Source organism: Otolemur garnettii, unplaced genomic scaffold (genome assembly GCF_000181295.1).
Source record: "Otolemur garnettii isolate 467f Iridium unplaced genomic scaffold, OtoGar3 scaffold00082, whole genome shotgun sequence".
NCBI lineage: Eukaryota > Metazoa > Chordata > Mammalia > Primates > Galagidae > Otolemur > Otolemur garnettii.
The window spans coordinates 1,922,395-1,944,635 of NW_003852477.1; the positions used below are offsets into that span (position 1 = coordinate 1,922,395).

General features: G+C 42.5%; 1 protein-coding gene across 4 annotated transcripts in view; it reads left to right on the forward strand.

The window, feature by feature from the left end:
- The window catches only part of MYRIP (myosin VIIA and Rab interacting protein), a 372,103-nt gene that overhangs the window by 260,477 nt on the left and 89,385 nt on the right, over positions 1–22,241 (forward strand). For 3 of the 4 annotated variants that reach the window (XM_003794483.2, XM_012808014.1, XM_012808016.1), the window contains 2 exons: positions 15,098–15,234; positions 21,452–21,532. In XM_003794483.2, coding sequence (XP_003794531.1) covers positions 15,098–15,234; positions 21,452–21,532 — 218 coding nt within the window. The remainder of the gene's footprint in view (positions 1–15,097; positions 15,235–21,451; positions 21,533–22,241) is intronic. The other variant, XM_012808015.1, reaches the window with a different exon arrangement.

Here is a 22,241-nt window from a genome sequence, read left to right on the forward strand (position 1 = left end):
CAGCAGTGTAGAAGTGTTCCCTTTTCTCCACATCCACACCAGCATCTCTGGTTTTGGGATTTTGTGATATGGGCTAATCTTACTGGAGTTAGGTGGTATCTCAAAGTAGTTTTGATTTGCATTTCTCTGATGATTAAGGATGGTGAGCATTTTTTCATAAATCTGTAGGCCATGTGCCAAAATGACATTTCTTATTAACAGGACTTAACTTGTAAGGGGGTAAAGTGCAGCATGATACCCAGCCCATGTTCTGGGGGCACTGGGGTGTCTTTCATAGGCCAGAAACTGATCCCAGACACAATTCCTTTCTTCCTTTCTTATGGGAAAATTGGATGCAATTCTGTGGACTTAGATTAGCTTTCTACTTAAAACAAAGGCCACTTTCTGTTGCCTGTGGAGTGAGTGATGAAGGTTACTGGAATGTGGTACTCACAAGCTAACATCAGTGTGCATGCCAAGCACTTCCCTCCCTGGCCTCTCCTCTGCTCTGTCCTGTGTTCCTGGGTGGCTGAGCCTTGCAGGCAGTGTTACCCAGGCCCCCTTCTCAGCATGGCTGATGGCAGGCCATGGATTTTCATTTTACCAACACAGTGATGTTAGTTTAGTGTCACCATTATCAGTTCTGTTTGTTGCAGATTGCTTGGTAAGCCTGACTGTGGATAAAGATTTGAGTTTGTGTCAGCAGTATTTGGGGCATTTTTATGGTCACACCTGAATTTTGGAGCAACATTTTAATTATCCTGTTCCTCTTTAAAACTTTTTATCATGAAATCCAGTTCTTTTTCCTTAGAAAATGGGAAGAGGGGGGTGGTGCCTATGGCTCAGAGGAGTGGGGCACTGGGCCCATATGCCGGAGGTGGCGGGTTCAAACCCAGCCCAGGCCAAAACTGAAAAAAAAAGAAAAGAAAAGAAAAGAAAATAGGAAGAGGGGAGGCAAGTCACCTGCTCTATGTCTTATCCTTCCAAGTGGATTATGGTCACAATTTGAAAGAAAAACAAAACCATGCCACCTCAGCTTATTTTGCTAGCCCAGTGCTTAGCAAGCTCTGATACACATGTGAAACCTTGCTAAAATGCAGATATTGATTTGGGTGGTCTCAGCATGAGGGTCAAGGACTGAGATTACGCTTTTCTATTCAGCTTCTGGGAGGTGCCCACACTGCCAGTCTAAGGCCCATAGTGGGAGTAGCGAGATCCAGAGGGTCTCCGGAAATCTCCCCCAAAGCAAACTCTTACTTCATCTGGTGCCTTACTACGTCAGGGCAGAGGGCCTACAAAAGCCTCAGTTCGTGGATAGCAGCCAGGGTCGGAGCAGCTTTGTGTAGGAAGTTTCTTCTTTATCACAACTGTATCTTTTAGTCTCATGAACCAGAATCAGTCTGGTATTTCTAGGTGAAGTTTTAATGTGATTGTAATTTCAGGCTGTTCTTGAACTGAGTTCCATGATCCCAGTCTGCCTTCTTACAAGAATACATCATGTTTACAAATTCACTTATGTCACAGAAAAAGAAATTAGTATCTCCTTACACAAGTGCCTTGAAGTGATTCGTATTCACAGTATGTTGTTAAGTAGATTTTTTAGGAAAACAATACAATTTTCTTCTGATTCTTAGATTCAAGGGACTTTCTATCAGCTTAAACTTTGAAGCAAAAACCCTAATTTGCAATAAGATTACTAGAATTTCTAGAAGGAAATCAACCTGATTGGACATTAAGCCACTCACCCCAAAACAAGGTCTGGTTCTAGGTTTGTTTCTAGTTCAGTTAGTGACATATCAGCAAATAACTTGTTTCCATTTTCCTCCGTAAAATAAGGGTGACAATGATTTGTACCTCAAATATATCTATTATTGGTTTTTAATACTACCTGTGGATGTAGGACATGCAAATCTATATTTCTAGCCCAAATTTCTGTCCTCCAAAGGATACTAGTCTGTATACTTGTATAACCAAATGCCACCAAGTAATGCCACCTGGGGATGTGATGGCTACTCCAAATTCAGGTATCCCAACTAAAGTTTCCACCTTCCCTCCAAACCTGGTTCTTGTCCTATATTACCCTTCCTGGCTAGTTGTGAGACCATCACAGACCACCCATCCAAGCCCAGAGGCGTCATTACCTATTATATTGTGAGGTCCTCAACTATACATAATCTTTATAATTCCAGTACAGGACTCAAAAATAACAAAACAAAAACAAAACAAAGCATAACAAAATTCTAAAAAAAATTTTTTTAAAGTGGCTGACTTAGATTCAAACTCTATAAAGATGAATGGTCAGTACAGCCCTGGAAAGAATTGAAAATTGTGAAGAATTGACATTTTGAAAAATTGCAGCGCCTCTACCCATTACGGTCTAACACAGGGTGAATACAGCTTTTTTGTCAATGATTTCTACTGCCAGGGCATAGTGAACACCCATGAATTGAAAATGTATATGAATAAAGCTTGATAGTGTTTTAATTCTTATTTATACTCCCTCTACCAACTGGTATTTAGATTTATCTATATGTTTTGTTAATTCCTTTTCTTACCATCTTTCTTATACCCTGTCTTCCTCCCTCTGGGATGCATTCCAGCGTGTAACAGCATTATAATAGGTGCTTGGTGACATGGTCTTTCATTTCACAGCCTTCCTGGTAGATTTTATAAACACCATCTTTAAGTGAAGATACAGGTTCAAGGAGAGTAAATGACGCTCCCAATATCACAGACATGTAAGTGAGGAGGGTAGAGCTCCACCCCTCTCCTCCCTGTGGTGACAGGCCGTCCTGATACACTTTAGGGAATAAAATCTTCTTCTTCTTACCTGCAAAATTTCATCAAAGATGCAGTATTATCATTTCCTGTTTATAAAATGGGATATGTTTATGCTATTATGTACTATTACACCGTTATTTTTAATTTGAAAAATTAAAGTTACCCATAGTATCACTATTTGGTATCAACAGTTACATTTTGGTACATTTTCTTCCAGATTTTTTTTTTCTTTTTGTAGTAGTATTTTAATATCCTACATTGCTTTAATTGCTATACATTCATGATATATCTTAGTATCTGATAGGATAAATTTCTGTCTCTCCCCTAGTGTTTCCTCTTTAAGACTTCTCTTAGCTAGAAAAATATCCCTGATATTTTAAAAAGTGAGAACTTCCCTCAGTCTCCCTATACCTTGTAAAAAGGGCCCCTTCTGAATTTCTAGACACAGGACAAGTGTCTCTTCAAGACCCCCATTGAAGATATTCAGGTTGAAGAGGCTATCAATAAATGATGGTGAGATGAGTCCAAAATGTGCTTATATCATTTTTAAGAAGTTTAATTTTTTTAATGCTTATGGAATCTTCAGTTTTCCTCTAGATGCCTTCCTTGAGCTGGGAATTAATGAAGATATTAACACACCAGGGAACAAGATGAGGCGGGGGGAGGCTTAGACTTAAAAGATTTAGAAAATATGCTGTTGATTTCCTATAGCTGCAGAAAAAAGAGCTCCACCTTTTTTTGGCTAGAATTTAGCTACAGAAGAAAACCTTACTCCAAGGGGTGTCAGCAAATGCTATCTGAAAACTTCCCAAACAAGTGTTTTTCACTCCCCCTACGCTACAGACCTACTAGATAACACATGAAACAAGAGACACCCTGCTTTGACTGAAGCTGATTTTCCCAGCACCTCCTGCCTGCCCACCTTCAACTCCTAAAACTTGATGTTGTCACATTTTTGTTCCTCAAGAGCTGGACTATTTAGTGGCTGAGCAATTCCTCAGAAGCCCAAGAGCTGTGGGAGTGACAAGTGTAAGTGCACAGTTGTGTGTTCCCGGGCCAGGGCCTGAGCTGGATTCCAAAAGCAGGGGCCGTGGGTTCCCTTAGGGTGCACCTTCTCAGTGAAACTGACATAAACCAGGGCTCTTCAGGAAGCCCCATCTGAGGTGCTACCCAGTCTTTCCAGATTGGACACTGACTCCCCAAAGGCTTGCCCCACCAACAGGCTCTCTCTAGGGGTGGTACAGAATCTTTGTCTGACTTTACAGTGTACCGGGGTGCTATAAAAGATGGGCATAGTGCCCAGAGGCAGAGCCCACCAAGGGCACACAGCACATGCTAGCAGTTCAGCCAGAATTTGGACACATCCCCGGATCCCAGCCCAGCCCTCCTTCAGGGTCTGCCAGCATACTGCTTTGTTGAAGCAAGCACACCGCCAGAGATGTTCATGCTAGCTGATGGACCATTGCTTCATGGTGGGAATTAAACTGGGACGGCCTGATGGGTGGTCTGTGATCACTGCGGAGCGTGGCACAATGTTCAGGCCTGAGGAGAATGCAGAGGGCCTCACTGTGTGATGCCTAGAGTCGTGGAACTGAAGGCAGAGGATACAGCCTACATGAAAAACAGCAGTACAGAGCAGAAGGGAGTTTTAAGAATATTCAAGTTCATTGAGTCAACTATGGAAATTAGAATTCATCCACCTGCTGATTAAGAACTCTCCTGTGAAGCCAAGGAAAAAAGAGTTTAAGAAGTGTCTATGTTTTAGGTTTACAAAGAACAGTATAATCTTCTCTTTGTAAAGATCACCTGAGGCGGGATGGTATGATACAGCAGTGCAAACTGTACAGAGTGCACAGAGCCGATGATGATCCCCACTCTTGGTGGACGCCTAGCAGCACAGACATCCCAAAATAATTGAAACAGTGCTGGGAAGTGCTCCAAGAAAGGCTTTTTGCTTAGAAAAGAGGTGAGGAAGTTAGATGAGGCTTTATTAAGAATGAGGAAGATAAGTAAAAAGTATGTACGTTCTGGGTTTTGTTGGGCTTTGTTCTGTTTGTATGGTGGAACGTTTCAGACATTCTCAGAAGTTTCTGTCATGCTATAACGACACCCTTTGACGAATCATGCAGATTCGACCAATCCCACAGACCCACCATGACAGATTTTAAGAAGAAGAAACATTATCAGTAGTGCTAAAGCTCTTCTCTAAACCCCAGGGGTTTTTTTCTTTTTTTCCTGAAATGGGATATATTGTTCTTATGCATGTTATTCCGTTTGGTAATTATATATGACTAGAAACATGTATGGTGTTGCTCTGTGTGATGTTTTTGATTTACATTGACGGCATCATGCTGCATATAGTATTCTGAGAAGGCTGCTCTTTTTCATTTAATACCACTGCATAATCTGTGATTAAGTGAATAGCTCAGTTTGTTTAAACATGTGCTTATCGATAGACTCCTAGCCGTCTCATGCAGAGCGAGCTCCAGCTGCAGAGCCTTTATTGTTCTTGTTCCCTCCTCCTGGAATGGTGCTGCCCCCGCAGGGCTCACTTCCTCTCCGTTGTCCTGCCTCTGATCACAAGGCCTTCCCTGACCACCCTACATTCTGTAGCTTCCCTGCCCCCCTCAGGCCCTCCCTCTCCCCTCACCCTGCTGCATTTCTTCTCATGGCACTTACTGCACCTGATGTGGGATGGGTCTAGTTACCTGTCAGCCAGCCTGCCTCTTGCATTAGCACGTAAACACCCTGAGACTGGGAGCCTTGCCCTTCTGACTACTGCTGTATGCTCAGCACTCACATCAGCATTTGGCCCATGGTGGGTGCTCACTGGGCATATATTTGATGAATGAGTGAAGAAGTGAGTGAGCAAACAATGAATGAATGAACCAAGGTTGTTTACATTTTCTTCTATTACGAGCTGTGCTGCAGTGAACACCCTGGGGGACACATGTGAGTACCTCTTTGGGGAGATCCCAGAATGGAATTGCTGGACTGTGTGGGATGTATCTCCCACAAGCACTTTGAAAAGTGTGAATCTGCACACAGAGGTAATGGACTATCTGGAGGGGAAGGAGGGAGGGAGGCTGTTGGGTCTGTGAAGGTGCTTAGCTCTGAGGGGAGGGAGCAGGCAGTCCTTCCTTTCACTGTCCAGTATAGAACAGGGTCCCCACCTCTCTGCCTACCCAGACCGCACCTCAGTGCGAAACTTCAACTTTGTCATTACCTGCTTCCTTCCACACTCTCAGCATGGGACACCAGACCCTCTGCGTCTACATAAACTTCCCCTGAGGAGCTCCTGAGGCTGGTGAGGATAGTGCTTGTCTTCACTGTGTCAGGGATGAGCTCTGTACCTGAACGCCCTCATCAGCTCCTCACAACACTCCACCATGCCTTTATTATCCCTATGTTGCAGGTGAGGCAGTGGAGGAAGAAAGAAGTTGAGTGACTTGCCCAAAGTCACAGAGCTAACAGGTGTCAGAGTTGGGACTGGACTTTGCTACGTACTTCATATTCTATCATTTAACTTTCACAACCAGGTTATAGGAGTAAGAGCTATAGTTACTCCCATTTTGATGGAGACCAAGGCACCAAGAGGTCAAGTAACATGTCTGACACGTCAGAGAAAGTGAGAGAGGGTGGCGCCTGTGGCTCAAAGGAGGAGGGCACTGGCCCCATATACCGGAGGTGGTGGATTCAAACCTGGCCCCAGCCAAAAAAATAAATAAATAAACTGAAAGTCAGAGACCAGAATTTGAACTCTTTTCTCTCTGGCCTTGGATCCTCAGCTTTAGCAACAATGCTGTATTTCCCAGCTTAATTTTGAGGAGCTCACCTGGCCCAACCTGGGACCTCTCACTCACTCACTGTTTCCTTCTTGTCCTGACAAGAGCTTGTCCTATATGAGCTCTTACAGGACAGGTCCTATATCTCTGTCATCTTAAGCAGTGTGTCATTCTCAGTCTTGCTTTCTGCCCCTTCACCGTGTGTGCATTACGATTGTCTCCGTGGGAGATGAGGGAAGGTGGAAGGACAGGCTGCCACGTGGGGGTCTTATCAGGATCTCTAAGAACAAGTGTGTTTGGGGAAAACCCTTCTGCCAAGAGATGATGTTGTGGTCCCTTCAGGGCACATGCTCCTTCCCAAGGATCACTCATGTGCAGCATTTGGTACAAGACAGGTACATAGAGGCCATGTGAGAAAGACATATTCATTCACGTTCAGGTTCAGCTGGCCCTGGGTGGTACCACCAGGCTCTAACCTTTCTCTGCACACTCTCAGCTGAGTCATCTAATTCTTCCTCCAACCCTTAAGGCAAGATTTATTAGCCCATTTTGCAGATATTGAAACTGTGGCTCCAAGGACTAAAAGTAATCAATTCTAACTATGTTGTAATTGGTAGATTTTGGAGTTTTGCCACTGATTTTTTAAAAGATTTAAAGAAATTACATGCTTAAATTTGTGAAACTACACAGAGCTAAGAATCTTTGTGTGATCATCCTTAAAGATAACTTGGAATCTTTAGGAAAAAATAATCCAGAGACATCAAACATGGACATCTCTGGACACTGTCAAGTTGGACAGCTTTTGACGACAAGTCTCCTTCACCAGGACAGTGTCCCCCTTCCTAAGCCACCTCTCCCACACACTTACTGCAGCTGAGAAGCAGCAGTTTGGTTGCCAGAAAAAGTGCCTGAGGCAGAAAACAGGATGGTTCCAGCTTCTCACATATGTGTAGGGATGATCCAGAACCTACGGTCTCTGGGACATGGATTATTTGGCTATGCTGGAGATACCTGTAGTCTGGCTTTTGAGTCATCTCATGTTTGAGCAGATTAGTCTGTCAGCACTGTTGGGTAGTACCTGGTACAGAGTGGGCACTCAGGACACAGTAGTGGGATGAAAGAATGGGGGAGTGAACAGATGAATGAACCCAGATGCTGACACAGGCGCTGCCCTGCCATCAGTGCCCCCAGAGTGCTGACACAGAGGCTCTTCCCTTCTCACCTGCCCTTGCCTGCAGTCGTGTGCGTCCATCTAGAAGCCAGACACCTGAGGGTGAGCCAGGAAGCAGTCCCCTCAGCCATCATCTGCCCTGGTGCTGGCACCCTCCCAGCCCTCTCTCCACACTTCTGCCCCACAATCCACACGCATCTTATGAGTTTCCTCTGAGCCATGAATTTTAAAATAAGTGCAATAGAAGCAATACCAAATAAGAGTAATCATGACAGAACATTCCCTGGGGCTTCCAGAAAAGCTCTCAACATTAACTCTAAGTCGAATCATAACCTAAAACACAACTCTTCTTAAGGAAAATCTTTATAAATCAGGCTGTGGCTTTGCCAGCCATTCCCCAAGGATTCAATGTTATCTTCTACCTCCCTGTAATCTCAGACGAGGCCCCAGAGTCCACCCAAGACTCATCTCAAGCAAGTGAATACGTTCTATTTTAGAGTTTATCAAAGTGCTTCCGAATGCCATAGAATTTTGGTATAGCAGTGAATGGAGAGCTCATGCAATGATGCACTTGATGTCTTTTAGGACTGTCTAGAACTTAGAATAGTGGGTATTAGGATTCTTGGTTGCATATAATAAAAACCCAACTCACAAGGCTCAATCAGAAGAGGGAATTTGTTGGCTCATATAATGGGAAAGTGCAGGGGGTGATTTAATGCTTGAGTCAGTCCAGGTGTTCAAGGTACATCAACAGGATCCTGTGCCTTCCACTGTCTGATCTGTCTTCATTCAGAAACCCAGGCATATCCTCCAAATGATGGCAAAGATAGCCCCCAGCGACTCTGGGGTTTCATTCTGCCACAGAGCCAAGCTGCCAGAAAGGGAGCTCCTCTTTACAAGAGCTCCAAGAAAAGCTCCCTCCTTACCCCATGGCAGGTCTAAGTCATGTGACCCACACACACACACCCCTAGTACCAGGGATGGGGCCAAATGTCCCAGAACCATATAAACTTTAAGTTGGGGAGGGTGCAGGTGTGTCCCAAAATGAAATGTCCTTCTGTCAGAAGAATGAGGGCACAGCAATAAAGATCCCCCATGATACCACTGGGACCTCTCCAGCTGCAGATTTGAGCCCCTCTGTGGCCAGCTTCTCAGAGAACAGGGCCGTGGGCAACAACAGGCAGCCTGAGAGCATTTCTCTTCTGCAGTTGCACTTTTTTCATGCTTTTAAAGATATCAAGTACATCATAAGCCTGGAAGTTATGATTTCCAAGGACACGTTCTTCTGTATATTCTTTCTTTTCTGTTAATATCATTCTAAATTCCATTATATTCTAGTTTCTGTTGCATTATTCTAAAAAGCTTCATGGATGGTTTTTAATAAAAATGGCAGATGCTTATTGTAATAAATTAAAATGCAATTTAAAAAAAGTAACCTGGAGAGAGCAAATCCCTATTCATGTTGGGTCCCTGTGACTTGGGCATGCACAGGGTGGAGAGCTCCCATTTTTTAATCTCTGTTCAAGTACTTGTTCCTTGGGGCAAGGTGCTCAATCCCTCCTTACAGATGCATGTTGGTTTATGCCTCTGTAAGGATGGGACGCAGCATTGTAGGGCTGCTACAAGAAATTGTTGAGCCCTATTTAGTGCCAGACACCTTATTACTTGTGTTATATCATTTAATATTCAAAATAGCCTTGTAAGGTGGTTACAGTGATAATCCCCATCTTATGGATGAAGAAACTGAGACTTAGAGGGATTGAGTAACATGCAATAGGCCATACATGAAATAAATGCCAGGGCCTGGCCACCCTCAGCCAGTCCTGCTGCCTATGCTCCTACCCATTGCACTGGGCCCTGCAAGAATTAAGTACATGATGCAAGGAAAGCCTTGGACACACAGTGCCTAGGACAGAGCAAGCACCCACAAAATTATGTCCATTTTGAATGATCGTGAGACTGATGATAATAATGCAGTTTTCTATAACAGAGATAATGCTTTTGGTACATTTCGTTTTACAGCTGCTTTTCCTCCTCAGTGAGGAGGATGAGCCTCTAAAGTCCATCTTGTCCACCAAACCAGGGGGAAGAAGGTAACGCTGGCCTTCTGCCCCTTCATCTTCCTTCCTGAGCTGCACTCAGGAAGGAACAGGCTTGGCCATGGAACACTCAGCTGGTCCTTCTGGGATTTCCCTTTAGGAAAGAGAGGCCACTTGGAGAGGGACCTTAGAATCTCACACCAGAGGTGGGAAGTACAAATTGGTATAAGCTCTGTGAAAGATTAACATCTTTGAACCCAGCAGTTTTACTTCTAGGATTCATGATTATGGATATGTGAAATCATTTAGCTGCCAACATATGCATCACAGAATTGTTTTTAATAACCAAATAAATAGGAAGAATTCAACATCCAAAGATTGGGGATCACTTACGTAAAATCTTACTGTGTCCATATTGTGAGGAACTCTGAGATGACTAAAAACATTATAAGGGAAATCTATTCAGCAATGTTAAAGTCAATCAGGAATATTAAATGGGGAAACAAAACAAGTTATAAAACAGTGTCATGCATCACTTACTAGATTCTGTGCATTTCGTGGTCTGGGCACATGAGATACAGGAGTGGGGAAAAAGCCTGCCATGACCTTATGTTTTACTGGAGAGGGGATATAGATAACAAACAAATTGATAATTGTTAACATGACAATATATTATTTTTATAACATATCAATTATATATCATTAAACAGCAGGTACAGAGAAGTGTTCTAAAGAAATATGGGGAGTGAAATCAGAGTAAGATGATAGGTGTGTTGGTGTGATAGTGGTATTTTAGCAAGTGGTCAGGAAAGGCCTCCCAAGGGGAGTGATAATTTACACAGAGGCCTGAATGAAGTGACATGGGACTATCTGTGGAGAAGTGTGTTACAGGCAGAGAGAACAGCTAGATTAAAGCCTGTGTGATCCATGTTTGTTCAAAGATTCTGTGAACATTACCTATTCTAAAAATTCTTGGATATGCTCAGGAAAAGCCCATATGGCTTCTTCTCTTCATTGAAATCTCTAACCAGATAAAAGGGGGCACCTCCCCATGGCCACCATCACTTCTTCCTGGCCACTCTAGGTGACTGCCCTGCTGCTGCCTAAAGCCTCTGTCCACAGAACTGCTTTGTTGGGTGAGAGAGAGCATCCTCCCTCTTGAGAAACCCCAATCTCTCAAAGCAGCTCTGGCCCCCAGGACCTCGTCAGCACCAACAGGCTTTAGTCTGACCTCTAGGTCCCTGCCTTCCCGTGTGCCTACATGCCCCCACACACCTGATGTGTGCACAAACATGCACATATTTGTGTGTAGTAGCCCGTATGGCCTATGGCTAGGAGTGAGTTACAGGAAATACCTGTAATGGATCACCTTGGTAAAAAGGGCATGGAGAGAGATTTAGTTCTAACAAGCATGAGAGAGCTCGCGAGATGACAGCATTGGTGAATTGGTAGTCTCTACGCCTGTGGTGTTGAGAAGCACGAGCTCAGCCTTTTATTAGGCTGGAGAAGGCAGTCAAAAAGCACGCGCATACTATCAGGGACTTGCTTACTCTGACTCTGTCTCCTCTCCTGCCTGCAGAACGCCAGCGCGGTGTCTCTCTGCTGAAGATTACCAAGCTCTACTAAACACTAAGATCTATCTGTTCTAAGAAGACTGCTTTACTCTCTCTAAGACACACACTTTCTCTCTCTCTCTCCAGCTAAAGTAGATAGCCCTCAAGCACCTAAGAGAAACTGTTCCTGAGCAAGGTAGCTTAACAGTCCACGTCCAGAGCCCACCTAAGCCGGGCCCGAGTCCTGACCAGTCCTGGGCCCTGACAAGTGGTGTCAGAAGCAGATCCTGACATTTGTGCACATGTAACAGTGCCACAAGTTCCTAGACCCCTCCTAATCTCTGTGCAGGCCAATTAAGAACAAGCCTAGAAAGAAGCCTGAAAGAACACTCGTCTAAACTCAGGTTCCAGTCATAGAACTTAGGGTGATTTTCCAAAGCTTCTTTTGCTTACTTTATTTCAGTGCTTTTATGGTAATACATGAACTTCATTAAAGGAAAGTCAAATAGTACAGAATGATAATAGATTAAAGGATTTTATGTCCCCAAATCCGTGCCAAGTCCCCGCCCCCCAGGAAATCACACTGAAGCGTTTCTGGGGCTCTCCACCGTAGTCCTCAGTAATATGTTTATCCTGCCATTTCTCAAATTTTCCAACTTTAGACTTTCGTGAATAGCTCACGTTTTTCCAATTTCCTTCCCTACCCCTTGAAGCTTTATCATGAGTTTTATTATACTTGGGTGACCTCTATGACTTTAAATAACAAATTTGAGCCATTATCTTTGGTCCATCCTGTAAGATTCTGGCTCCATCCTGGAGTTAAGATGAAGAAATAGGCACCTCTTAACTACTCCCATCAGTCCTCCCTCTCTCTCCTGCCAGCTTCCATTTAATACCAGGCTCTCAATAACTTTTAATTTTTCTCTCAGTGGCAAAAGCAAATGTCTTAAAAACGTGGGCCCTTATCTATAAATGGGATGTGAAAATTAAACCTTTATATAATTAAGTATTTTAATTATATAAATTGTATTTGCTATAGACCAAAGTCATGACTTGAAATTCATGGAGAGAAACATACTAATCCTTGGCTACAACACTTGGACTACTTGAAGAGGAAAGTGTTATCATCTCTTTCTTTATTGGTTGACAAAACCTTACAACTTTTAATTTGTTTCCTATTTAGACCATATTCTCTTAAACTGTTTTTAGATCTTTGTGTTGGGGGGGATTGTGTCTTCTGGAACTTCTAGCTGTCTTTCCTTGTTCTTATCACCAAAAGAAAGATGTGGCTCTTCCTTCAACATTTCTCTTCACCCAGGTCTTCTTAATTACGTGCTTACGGACTTGCCCATCTGGGCTGCTTGCTTTCCAGATCTGCTGCACAGCTGTGGTCCTGGAATTTCTCTCTGTTACACAACTGGGACAGCTCCCCTCTTTTTTTTTAAAGAAGTCCCAGGATTTCTTCTTTCTTGGATGACTCTTAGTTCTCCTGGAATCTTTTTAAGAATCTTTTTTTTCCAGAAAGCATATACATTTTCTGAAGTCTAACACGTCTGAAAATATCTTTATTTTGCCCTCATGAGATGGTACTTTGGCTGAGCATAGAATTCTAAGTTCATGTCATTTCTTTTCAGGGCTTAGAAATACATCTATGCTCTACTATCTTACAGCATTCAGTGTTACTGAATAAAAATTTTGATGTTTATTATGGCATATAATTTATATAGTATTATTTTTGTTCATTTGCAAAACAGTTTTTTTTTTTTTTTTTCTGGTCTGGAAGCCCCTAAGTTCTCCTTATTCTTCAGGATATGAACTTTCATGAAGATATTATCTAGAGGAGTTTGTCTGCTTTGCTTTGTTTTGTGTTTCACTTATTCTATTTGGCATTCAGTAGGTGAGCCCTTTAACCTGAAGTCGTTGGCCTTTCTAAGCTTGGGGAAGTTTTCTACCACTACATCTATGGTTTTATTCCCTTTTCTTTTAGTCTTTCTTTTCTCCCTTTTTGGAATCCTGTTAGATGCTGGACCTCCTGAGTTGACTCTCCATGCCTCTTTTCTCTCATTTTTGACTTCTTAGTTCATATTCTGAAAAATGTATACCGATTTTAACTTTTAGATATTCTATCCATTTTTTTTTTACTGATCCTATTTCCTTTTTCTAAGAAGTTCTCATCCTCTACTTATATTTTATATCACTGTGACCTGTTGTATGGATGTAGTGTCTTTTCATATCACTATTGATATTACTTAGAATTTAAGTTAGCTTCAGCACCCTGAATTATCTTCATTTGCCCTTATTAAATTTTGTTAGTTTGTCATGGTCCTTCCTTCTTATGCCATTGAATTATTTCAAATGCCTGATTATCCTTGGTCATCTATGTAACAGAGGACTTAGTTGATTAATAAAGGTAATCAGCCTGGGCCTCCTCTGCCATTGGGTAGGTCAGTATTCCCAGTAGAACTCACTTTTGAAAGGGATTTGGGGCCAGAGGTTGGAGGTACTTACTGAGAGCTCCAAATCTGGAGTTAGGCCTTGTACGGGACTCCCAACAAAAAATAAGAAGGAGTTCACTGTATGGTATTGACCTCCTTATTGAAGTCCTAGCTATTCTCAAGCAGATTATCCAACTTCTATTGGGAAACTTTCTATTTTTGGCCTAAGAACCAATTACCCATTTGTTTGGGACTAGAGATAGGAAGCCAAGAAGCATCACTGTTGTCTACAAAACCATTAAATTGCCTTTCTGAATACCATGTTGTGCTATGTCACAACCCCAACATCTCTTTAAATCACCAAACCAAAATGAGATCTTGTCAGTCTAAGCTCTTCTGTCTGTGTTGAAAGACAGTGTTCTTTGTTACCTTTATGCTATCATTCACTCCCATGTCTCCATAAATTTGCTGAAATCTTTTTCATAGATTTCTTTTCCTTTGGAAATCTCCTCACATTGCACTGGGGTCTGGGAGGAAGAGCAGCTAAATGTGTTTGTTCCTCTGTTGAACTGGAAGCCTTTATACTTATTTTGCTTTTCTTTGAAAAGTGTATAGCATTATATTCATAATAAGAAAATAACAAAAGCTGTTCTTAAAATTGAAGAGCTTTAGAAATTTGTTCTGACAAAGCATAAAAAAGAAGAATCTTCTTGGTGTTTTGCAGTGACCGTTATAGTGCAAACCAGGAAGCTGCTTTCCCACAGTGCTTTGGTCCCAGGAAGGAAAAATCTGGAGAATTTTGGCATCTCACTTGCGATTTTTACTTTCCCAAGCTGAATTAGAAATGCTGTCAATGCAGTAAGACTATCAAATACAAAGCCTACTATTAAACACCCCAAAACTTGGTGGCTTAAAATGGAAAAAGCATTTATTGGCTTTTTCTTTTTCAGGTGGATGGTTCTTGCTGGTCTCACCCAAAGTCACTCATGTGTCTCCAGTCAATGGGTGATCAATGGATTCATTCATCTTTCTGGGGGTTGGCCGGCTATGGCTGGGGCAAGAGGGATGATTGGGCCAAGAACCTCTTACCACACAAGAGCTGAGCTTGGGTTTATTCACATGGCAATGGTTGCAGGATTCCTGAGAGCAGCAGGAGAAGAAACCACAAGGATCCAGATTCACACAGCATCACTTTCACCACGCTCTACGTCAGAGCAAGTCCCAGGGCCAGCCTAGAGTACAGGGGCAGAGAAATAAACTCCACATCTTGATGGAAGAAGCTGGTAGCATTTTAGCAACTTTGTAATTCACTATTTAATAATTATGACCTTCTGTTTAATTCTGTTTTCCTTAGGCTTCTGAGGACCCAGTCTCTGGAATGGTTTTATAATAATGTTAAGAGCCGCTTCAAGCGCTTTGGCAGTGCCAAGGTCCTTAAGAACCTGTACAGGAAACACCGGCTGGAGAGTGGAGCATGCTTCGACATTCTAGGTACGCTCACTGCCAGCTGCTCTGGGAGACTTCAGAGAGCTGGAGGGGGTAGAAGAAGGCCTGGTTTGGAGGCCCTGAAAACTGGGGCACACTTCACTGAAATACAGAAATTCATTTAAATATCTGACACTAGTGAGGAACAGAAATAGAAGAACTCTTTTGGTTCCGGCACCCACTGAGCTACAGTTCATATGTTAGAAGCCGCAAAGGCCAAAAAACTATTCCTACAAATTATAGGTTTTAATTCTAGACCCCTAGAAATTAAAGACTCTTGATCATCAGCTCCTGATGATTAAAATGTGGGAGAGTCATTTTTGCTTGATTACAGACAGACTATATCTGCCCTTGGAGGATATGTCCTCCACTTCACTTCCTTTGTATTCGGGAATTCTATTCTTACCAGGCCCAGACTCTGATGTAATAAGAGAGTTAGAAAAGTGTCAACTTCCTCCAGGAGCTTGAAGGACAATTAAAGACAACCAAGTTAATTAAAGTGAGAAATTATGTTCTTTAGTCATGTTAGACCAGCCAGGAGAAAGGAATGGTTGTCAGAATATGAACAGCATGTCCTCCGAAAAGGCTATTTTTTTTTAGCCTAGTGGCAGTTTTTTCATCCCTTTGCCAGCACAGGTAGATGCTTTTTATCCATAAGAAACAGGGAAGAAAAAAAATCTCATCCATCTCATTTGGAGCTTGTGCACCATCATTATTTTTATAATTTTGTACTCTCAATAAAGTCTTTGGTTGTGTCTTATCTAAAAATATGCCAGCCAGTTAGACAACGGGGAAAATAGGATGGAAGCGTGAGACAGGGAGAATCACCAGGGCCTTTTGTGGCTGTTAGAATCTCTGTCTTTCAAACTGCTCAGGAAGGCTGCAGCTAAAAGAGCATTTCCAAAGGCTTCCACATATTATTTTTATCTTCTTTTTATTGGTTTTGCTCAAACTTTTTCCCTAGAAGAGAGACAAAAAAGAAATAAAGCTTAAAAGTCATACTGTTAATAGTTTTTCGACCTAAAGTGATGTTTCAAGAAGGTTCCAGAATAGATTCAGCTCACTCATTTATATCCCGTCCTTTCCGTCTCCTCTTATGCACCCTCAGGTCTGCCATATGTGCCCCTTTAAATGTCACCAAATTCAAATCCCCTAAGTGTTCTTCACCACTTTATGCAGAACAAGGAAGAAGAAAACACGTGTGGAGAATCCTGTAGCACAAAGCACAATTTCCATTTCTTTCCCTTTCTCTCTAAGGACCCACAGGCAGAGAAGTTAGACATGAATCCCAGGCGGGCTAGTGCAGGGCTTTGAAATTTACAAGTGTCATTTTCAAAGGAAAATCATTTACTGGAAGTAAGTGTCTGCCACGATTGAAGCAGATTTAGGTGCTGGGCCTCTGTGATTCACCACTTCTCTCACCTGAGACACAGTCACAGCACTTGTCACTTTTCACACTTGTTACTATCCATTCCAGTGATGGCTGACACAGCTGCCTCTACTGCTGGACCATGATATGCAGGTGGTGGCATTTTTATTTCTTTGTTACCAAAGTGTGGCTCAATGCCTGGCATATCTTAGATCCTCACTATTGCATTAGTTCAATCTTAAAATCGCTTTACGGATACAAGACACTGCCTAGAAATATTAAAATCAGACCCTTTGGCTCGGCACCTGTGGCTCAAGTGGCTAAGGCGCCAGCCACATACACCTAAGGTGGCAGGTTCAAATCCAGCCCCGGCCTGCCAAACAACAATAATGGCTGCAATCAAAAAATAGCCAGGCGTTGTGGCAGGCGCCTGTGGTCCCAGCTACTTGGGAGGCTGAGGCAGGAGACTCGCTTGAGCCCAGGAGTCGGAGGTTGCTGTGAACTGTGATGTTACAGCACTCTACTCAAGGTGACAGCTTGAGGCTCTGTCTCAAAAAAAAAAAAAAAATCAGACCCTTTAATATGATTGGTTTCCCCATTTAAACCAAGATTTCCTTTGGATAAACATGAAGACAGCAGATAGAAGACAATTAATGAGATGGCACTCAAACCTGTAAAGCCGTAATCATAAATCAATTAGATATATTCTGTAAGATGCATGGGAAGTTTAGTTACACCTCAAGTATGGAGAAATCTTCCAGGGCTGAAGTAGCCTCCTGGTGTAACTAATGAGCCATTAGTATTAGGTTTTACCTGTCACCAAACACCCATTACAAGTATGTCACCTGCCATCCTCAACCATGACTACACTCTAGGGTCACCTAGAAAGCTGTGAAAAAACATCCTAATGCCCAGAATCATCATCCAAACCACCTTCAATTACTTCTGAATATCTGAAGGTGGGATTCTGTCTTCATATTTTTTAAAGCTCCCTGGATTATTTTTAGATGTAGCCAAACACTGAGAACGTCAGCTGGAACTTCACAGTAATTAGCTCAGCGGAGTTCTTCAACTTATTTTCAGAATTTTGATTGTCAGAACATAATACGGAAAATGCACAAGGCATGCACGGTGCTCCAGGCCTCTGGGTCTCCAACGCCCCTTTCACCTACGAAACGTCTCCACTACACAGACCAGTGTAGTTTGCCCTGAAAACACTCAGTTCATTGAAATTGCATTTAGTCCAAAAGGAGACCCATTTGTTTTGTGCGAGAAACCTAACATTTATTCATTCCGTCAGTAAAAATGTATTGAGCACCTACTGTGCCCACCTGGCTTAAAATTAGTAAGTAACAAAATGAGTGGGACTGTGCCACCTCAGAGCCAAAATTTTAGTGAAGTCAGAGAAGAAAATACCTTTATTAATGTAAATAATATATCCAAAGGTAATGTGTTCACAAGGCTTATCTGATAGACCCAGCATAATATTTTCAAAAGTTATTCTAAAAAGACATACTACATGAAAAGATAAAAGTGTCCATTACTAATACACTGAATCTTTAGATAATTAGATAAATAATATATGCTTTAAAAAATACATTTATTAAATTTTAAAAATGTACATAAAGTTATTGTTGAAGTTTTATATACCTGCACACACTGTGCATGTAATAAGCATGCGGCCACATGAATTTTTACAAAATTCATATAACTATATAAGCAGAACCTGAACCAAGAACCAGAATATTATCAGAACCCTGGAAGTTTTCTTATGGTCCCTCCCAGCCATTAGTTCCCACAAGGGTAACAACTGTTCTAATTTCTAGAAGGGTGGAGTAGTTTTGTATGCTTTTTAACTTTATACTTTTTTATTCCTTTTTTTATTGTTTGGGATTCATTAGTGTACAAAGAATTAGATTACACTGATAGCATTTGTTAGATAAAGTCCCTCTTATAATTGGCAGGTGTGCCAATAATAATATATGCTTTTATTTAGAGTCAAATAAGTACAATGGTAAAAATAAACTATGCTTTTATTTATTATCATTCTATATCTGGTTTTTGACATGATTTTTCAAAAGGTCTGTTACATCCTTTATCTGGGATTTGATTAACAAATGTGATCTTTTGAAAATGCTGAGCCATGGGAAATCAGAGTTTCCTCTGACTAGCTGCTTAGTCACTGCTTTTCAGAACAATTCAATTGCTTTTTGCCCTTGGGAAAAATCACGTCATCCTAAAGGACACTGATAACTCCCACCTGTGAATTTAAAGGGAAACAGAAGGGACAGGGATGTACTAGAAGATTAAAAACATGCCCTGGTGAGCTCAGTCTGCCAAAGATTATTTCCAGATCTTCTCTCATCTCATTCCCCTGCTGCCCTCCCATCCTCTCAGCAGATGACCATACCTCCCCCTTCCCATGGCAGACAGGTGTACCAAGCTGGGTCTTTGTCATCTGCCCCCATTGCCCTGCTGGGGCGGGTGCTGCCCTTCTCAGCCTCCTGCCCCTTCTGTTGGTCTTTGCATCTGACCCCTGGCACCTTTCAGGGCCCTCCTTACCCATTCAACTCTCTCTTAACTGGAATTTATGAACCCATGTGGGTCTCTCCTGTTTCCTACCCTCTTCCTTGACTGCATTTTCCTCCACTCATTACCCTGCCGTTCTCTTTCCCATCACAGGTAAAGTGAGGAAAGTGAGCTGCGTGCAGGGCTCCCATGTCCTACCCTTCAGTCTGCGCCTTCCAGGCTGATCTCCATGCAGCAGCCACAGTGCACTTTCGGAGACACAGATCTCACCAGGTCACCTCTGTGAAATGTGTACTGGCTTCACATGACTGTTGTAATAAAGATCCAAACACTGATGTGAACACTGTGACCCCCATGGTCTGAGTCCCCAGGTCATCTCATGCAACCTTCCCTTCCCCTTGGCAGCCCAGTCACACTGCCTCGGACTAGGTCCTGGGATGAGCCCTGTTCTCCCACCGCCAGTCCCAGTGCAAGCCCTTGCGCATCCTGGATGCTCTCCCGCTCCTTACACCTTCCTGGCTGGTTCCTCACCGACTAGGTCAACCTTCCCTGCTGAGCACTTTCTCTGTACTGTGAACCTCTCCATCAGATCACTTAGCATATCTGTAATTTTCTATGTGTCTTTGATTAATGAATTCTCTCGTGTTAGACTTTCAAGCTTTCCAGGGCAGGGAAGGCAAAGCTTTGCTTGTTAATGTACCCCTAACACCTAGCTCAGGGCCAGGCACATAGTAGATGCTCGTGGACAGTTTGGCTGCAGACATGCCAGATTGGAATATCTGCAGTTAGATGTTTATATAGCCTGGGAACTGAGGAGATGACTTATCCTAAAGCTTTATTTTATAAGCTAGGAAACAGAGACCCAGGGAGACAAAGTCCTTTCCTCAAGGTCACAGAGCTAGAATAAGTAGACTCCTGGAAGGCTTTTGAAAGCCTGCTCAAAAAACACAAACACAGACAATGCCTATGGTCAGGCTGAACTAACTATGATAGGCTTCACACTAACAGCTTATTTCATAAGGGCAGCAGCCTGCTCATCCTGCTGCAAATACCCATAGACTTTCTAGGGGAACTTATGCAAGAAAGCACAGGGTGTATTACCGAAAGTTCAGGCCTCACTGCTGAGTTTGATTTAGTATCAATCTCATTTGTCTCTTTTTTAGCTAAGGCATTGTAGCCTGGCATTTATTTTCTTGGTTCTGTCAAACAGTGTTTTCAACCAGTATCCACTGAAATAATTCCTGTTGAGCCACCTTCTTTCTCGATGCTATTAGGGCACTGGGGTGCAGTGATTATCTTAAAAAGCCACTATCCCCCCCATTCAAAATATCATTTGATGAATTAATATGGGAGCACAGAGAGTAAAGATCTCTAACTTTAAAATGACTTTAAAGGGCTTAGCTAGTTGCTCTTCCCAGTCTGGAAACCAGAGCTATGTGTTCAATTAAAAGAAAACTAGCTGAGGTACGGTGGCTCACACTTACAATACCCACCCTTTGAGTGGCTGAAGCAGGAAGATTGCTTGAGGCCAGGAATTTGAGAACACCTGGACAATATAGAGAGACCCTGTCTCTACAGAAAAAAATTAACTGGGCATGGTGGCTCATACCTATACTCTCAGCTACTCAGAAGGCTAAGGCAGAAAGATCACCTGAGCCTTGGAAGCTGCAGTGAGGTATGATCACACCACTGCACCCCAACCTGGGAGACAGAATGAGACTCTGTCTCTTAAAAGAGAGAGAGAAAGAGAAAGATAGAAGACCAGAAAACAGACAGTAGACCTGAAATACCATGGCTTACCTTACCTCCCTCCTGGTTTGTTTCACATGGACTCTGTTCTACAGAAGAGGGTTAAATCGTTAGCTAAAGGCGGCTGTGTGGATTGATGCCATGGACTCCAGCTACAGATGTGTGCAACCTCTCATCACAATCGAGGAGAGGGCTGTTGTTATTCCTGTTGTTCTCGTAAGGAAGCTGTGGGTTAGAGAGGTTAAATAACTTGCTCCAAGTCATACAGCCAGTGATATACAGGTCTAAGAATTGAGCTCATATCTCTCAGATTTTATTATTCTGTCTTTAACTCCATACCTCAAAGAAGGTGCTGTAAGAAAGTTAGGGATGGCAGAATGCTACCCCAGGAATCAGTATGAGAAGAGAAAAGCAACAGGTTAAAAGTGGTAGTATTTTGTGGGACCCAGTGACTCCTATACCCGTTTTCAAGACTAACTTATCAGAGTGGTAATGGTGGTCTTCTAATTCAATGACACAATGCACTGACGCTCATTGATTCATCCTCTCTGCCTCTCTTCCTCTCCCCTCCTCCAGGAGGAAGCTTTTTTGAGTCAAACCTAGAGAATGAAGGAAGCATTTCTGGCAGCGATTCAACATTTTATAGACAATCAGAAGGTAAAGTTGCTCAAGAATTTACAATTACTGATAAGTTGGAAAAATATAAACACCTTCCAAATCTCCCAGTTGCATTGTTACCCTTGAATGCAACTGTTTATCGCTGTATGTGAGTCTGTCTGGGTCTTCTTATTATGGCCAATTGTGTAAATGCATCATCAAAATAGGTGAGTATATCCAGCTGCGGCCAACAGAACTGCATTCACTACCCAGTTGCAAGATACTTTGCAATCAACTAGCAAATGTTCTTCTAGAGTTGAAACATAATCAGTCCACTCACTTGTGCATCTCGTATTAAAACATTCCTGTAAAGAATGTACCATTTACGGATTAACTGCTACCTTTTTGTACCAATATAATAGTCTCCCTAGAGCTGTGGTTGAAAGCAAAATAAACTTCTAATTTCGAGTAAAACCTTCTCCATCACTTCAGCTTCTGCTCTGGAGCACTGGACCTTGATAAGCAGTGCTTCCTGAATTGCCCATCTCCTGTGCCCCCTACAGCTTATCTGCATGCTTTCTGTTCCCTTTGGGTACTGTGATGGTTAATTGTAATGTGTCAACTTAACTGGCCTAAAGGATGTCCAGATAACTAGTAAAACATCATTTCGGGTACATCTGTGAGAGTGTTTCCAGAAGAAAACAGCATTTGAATCATAGACTGAGTAGAGATGACCCACCCTCCCCAATGTGGGCAAGCATCATCCAGT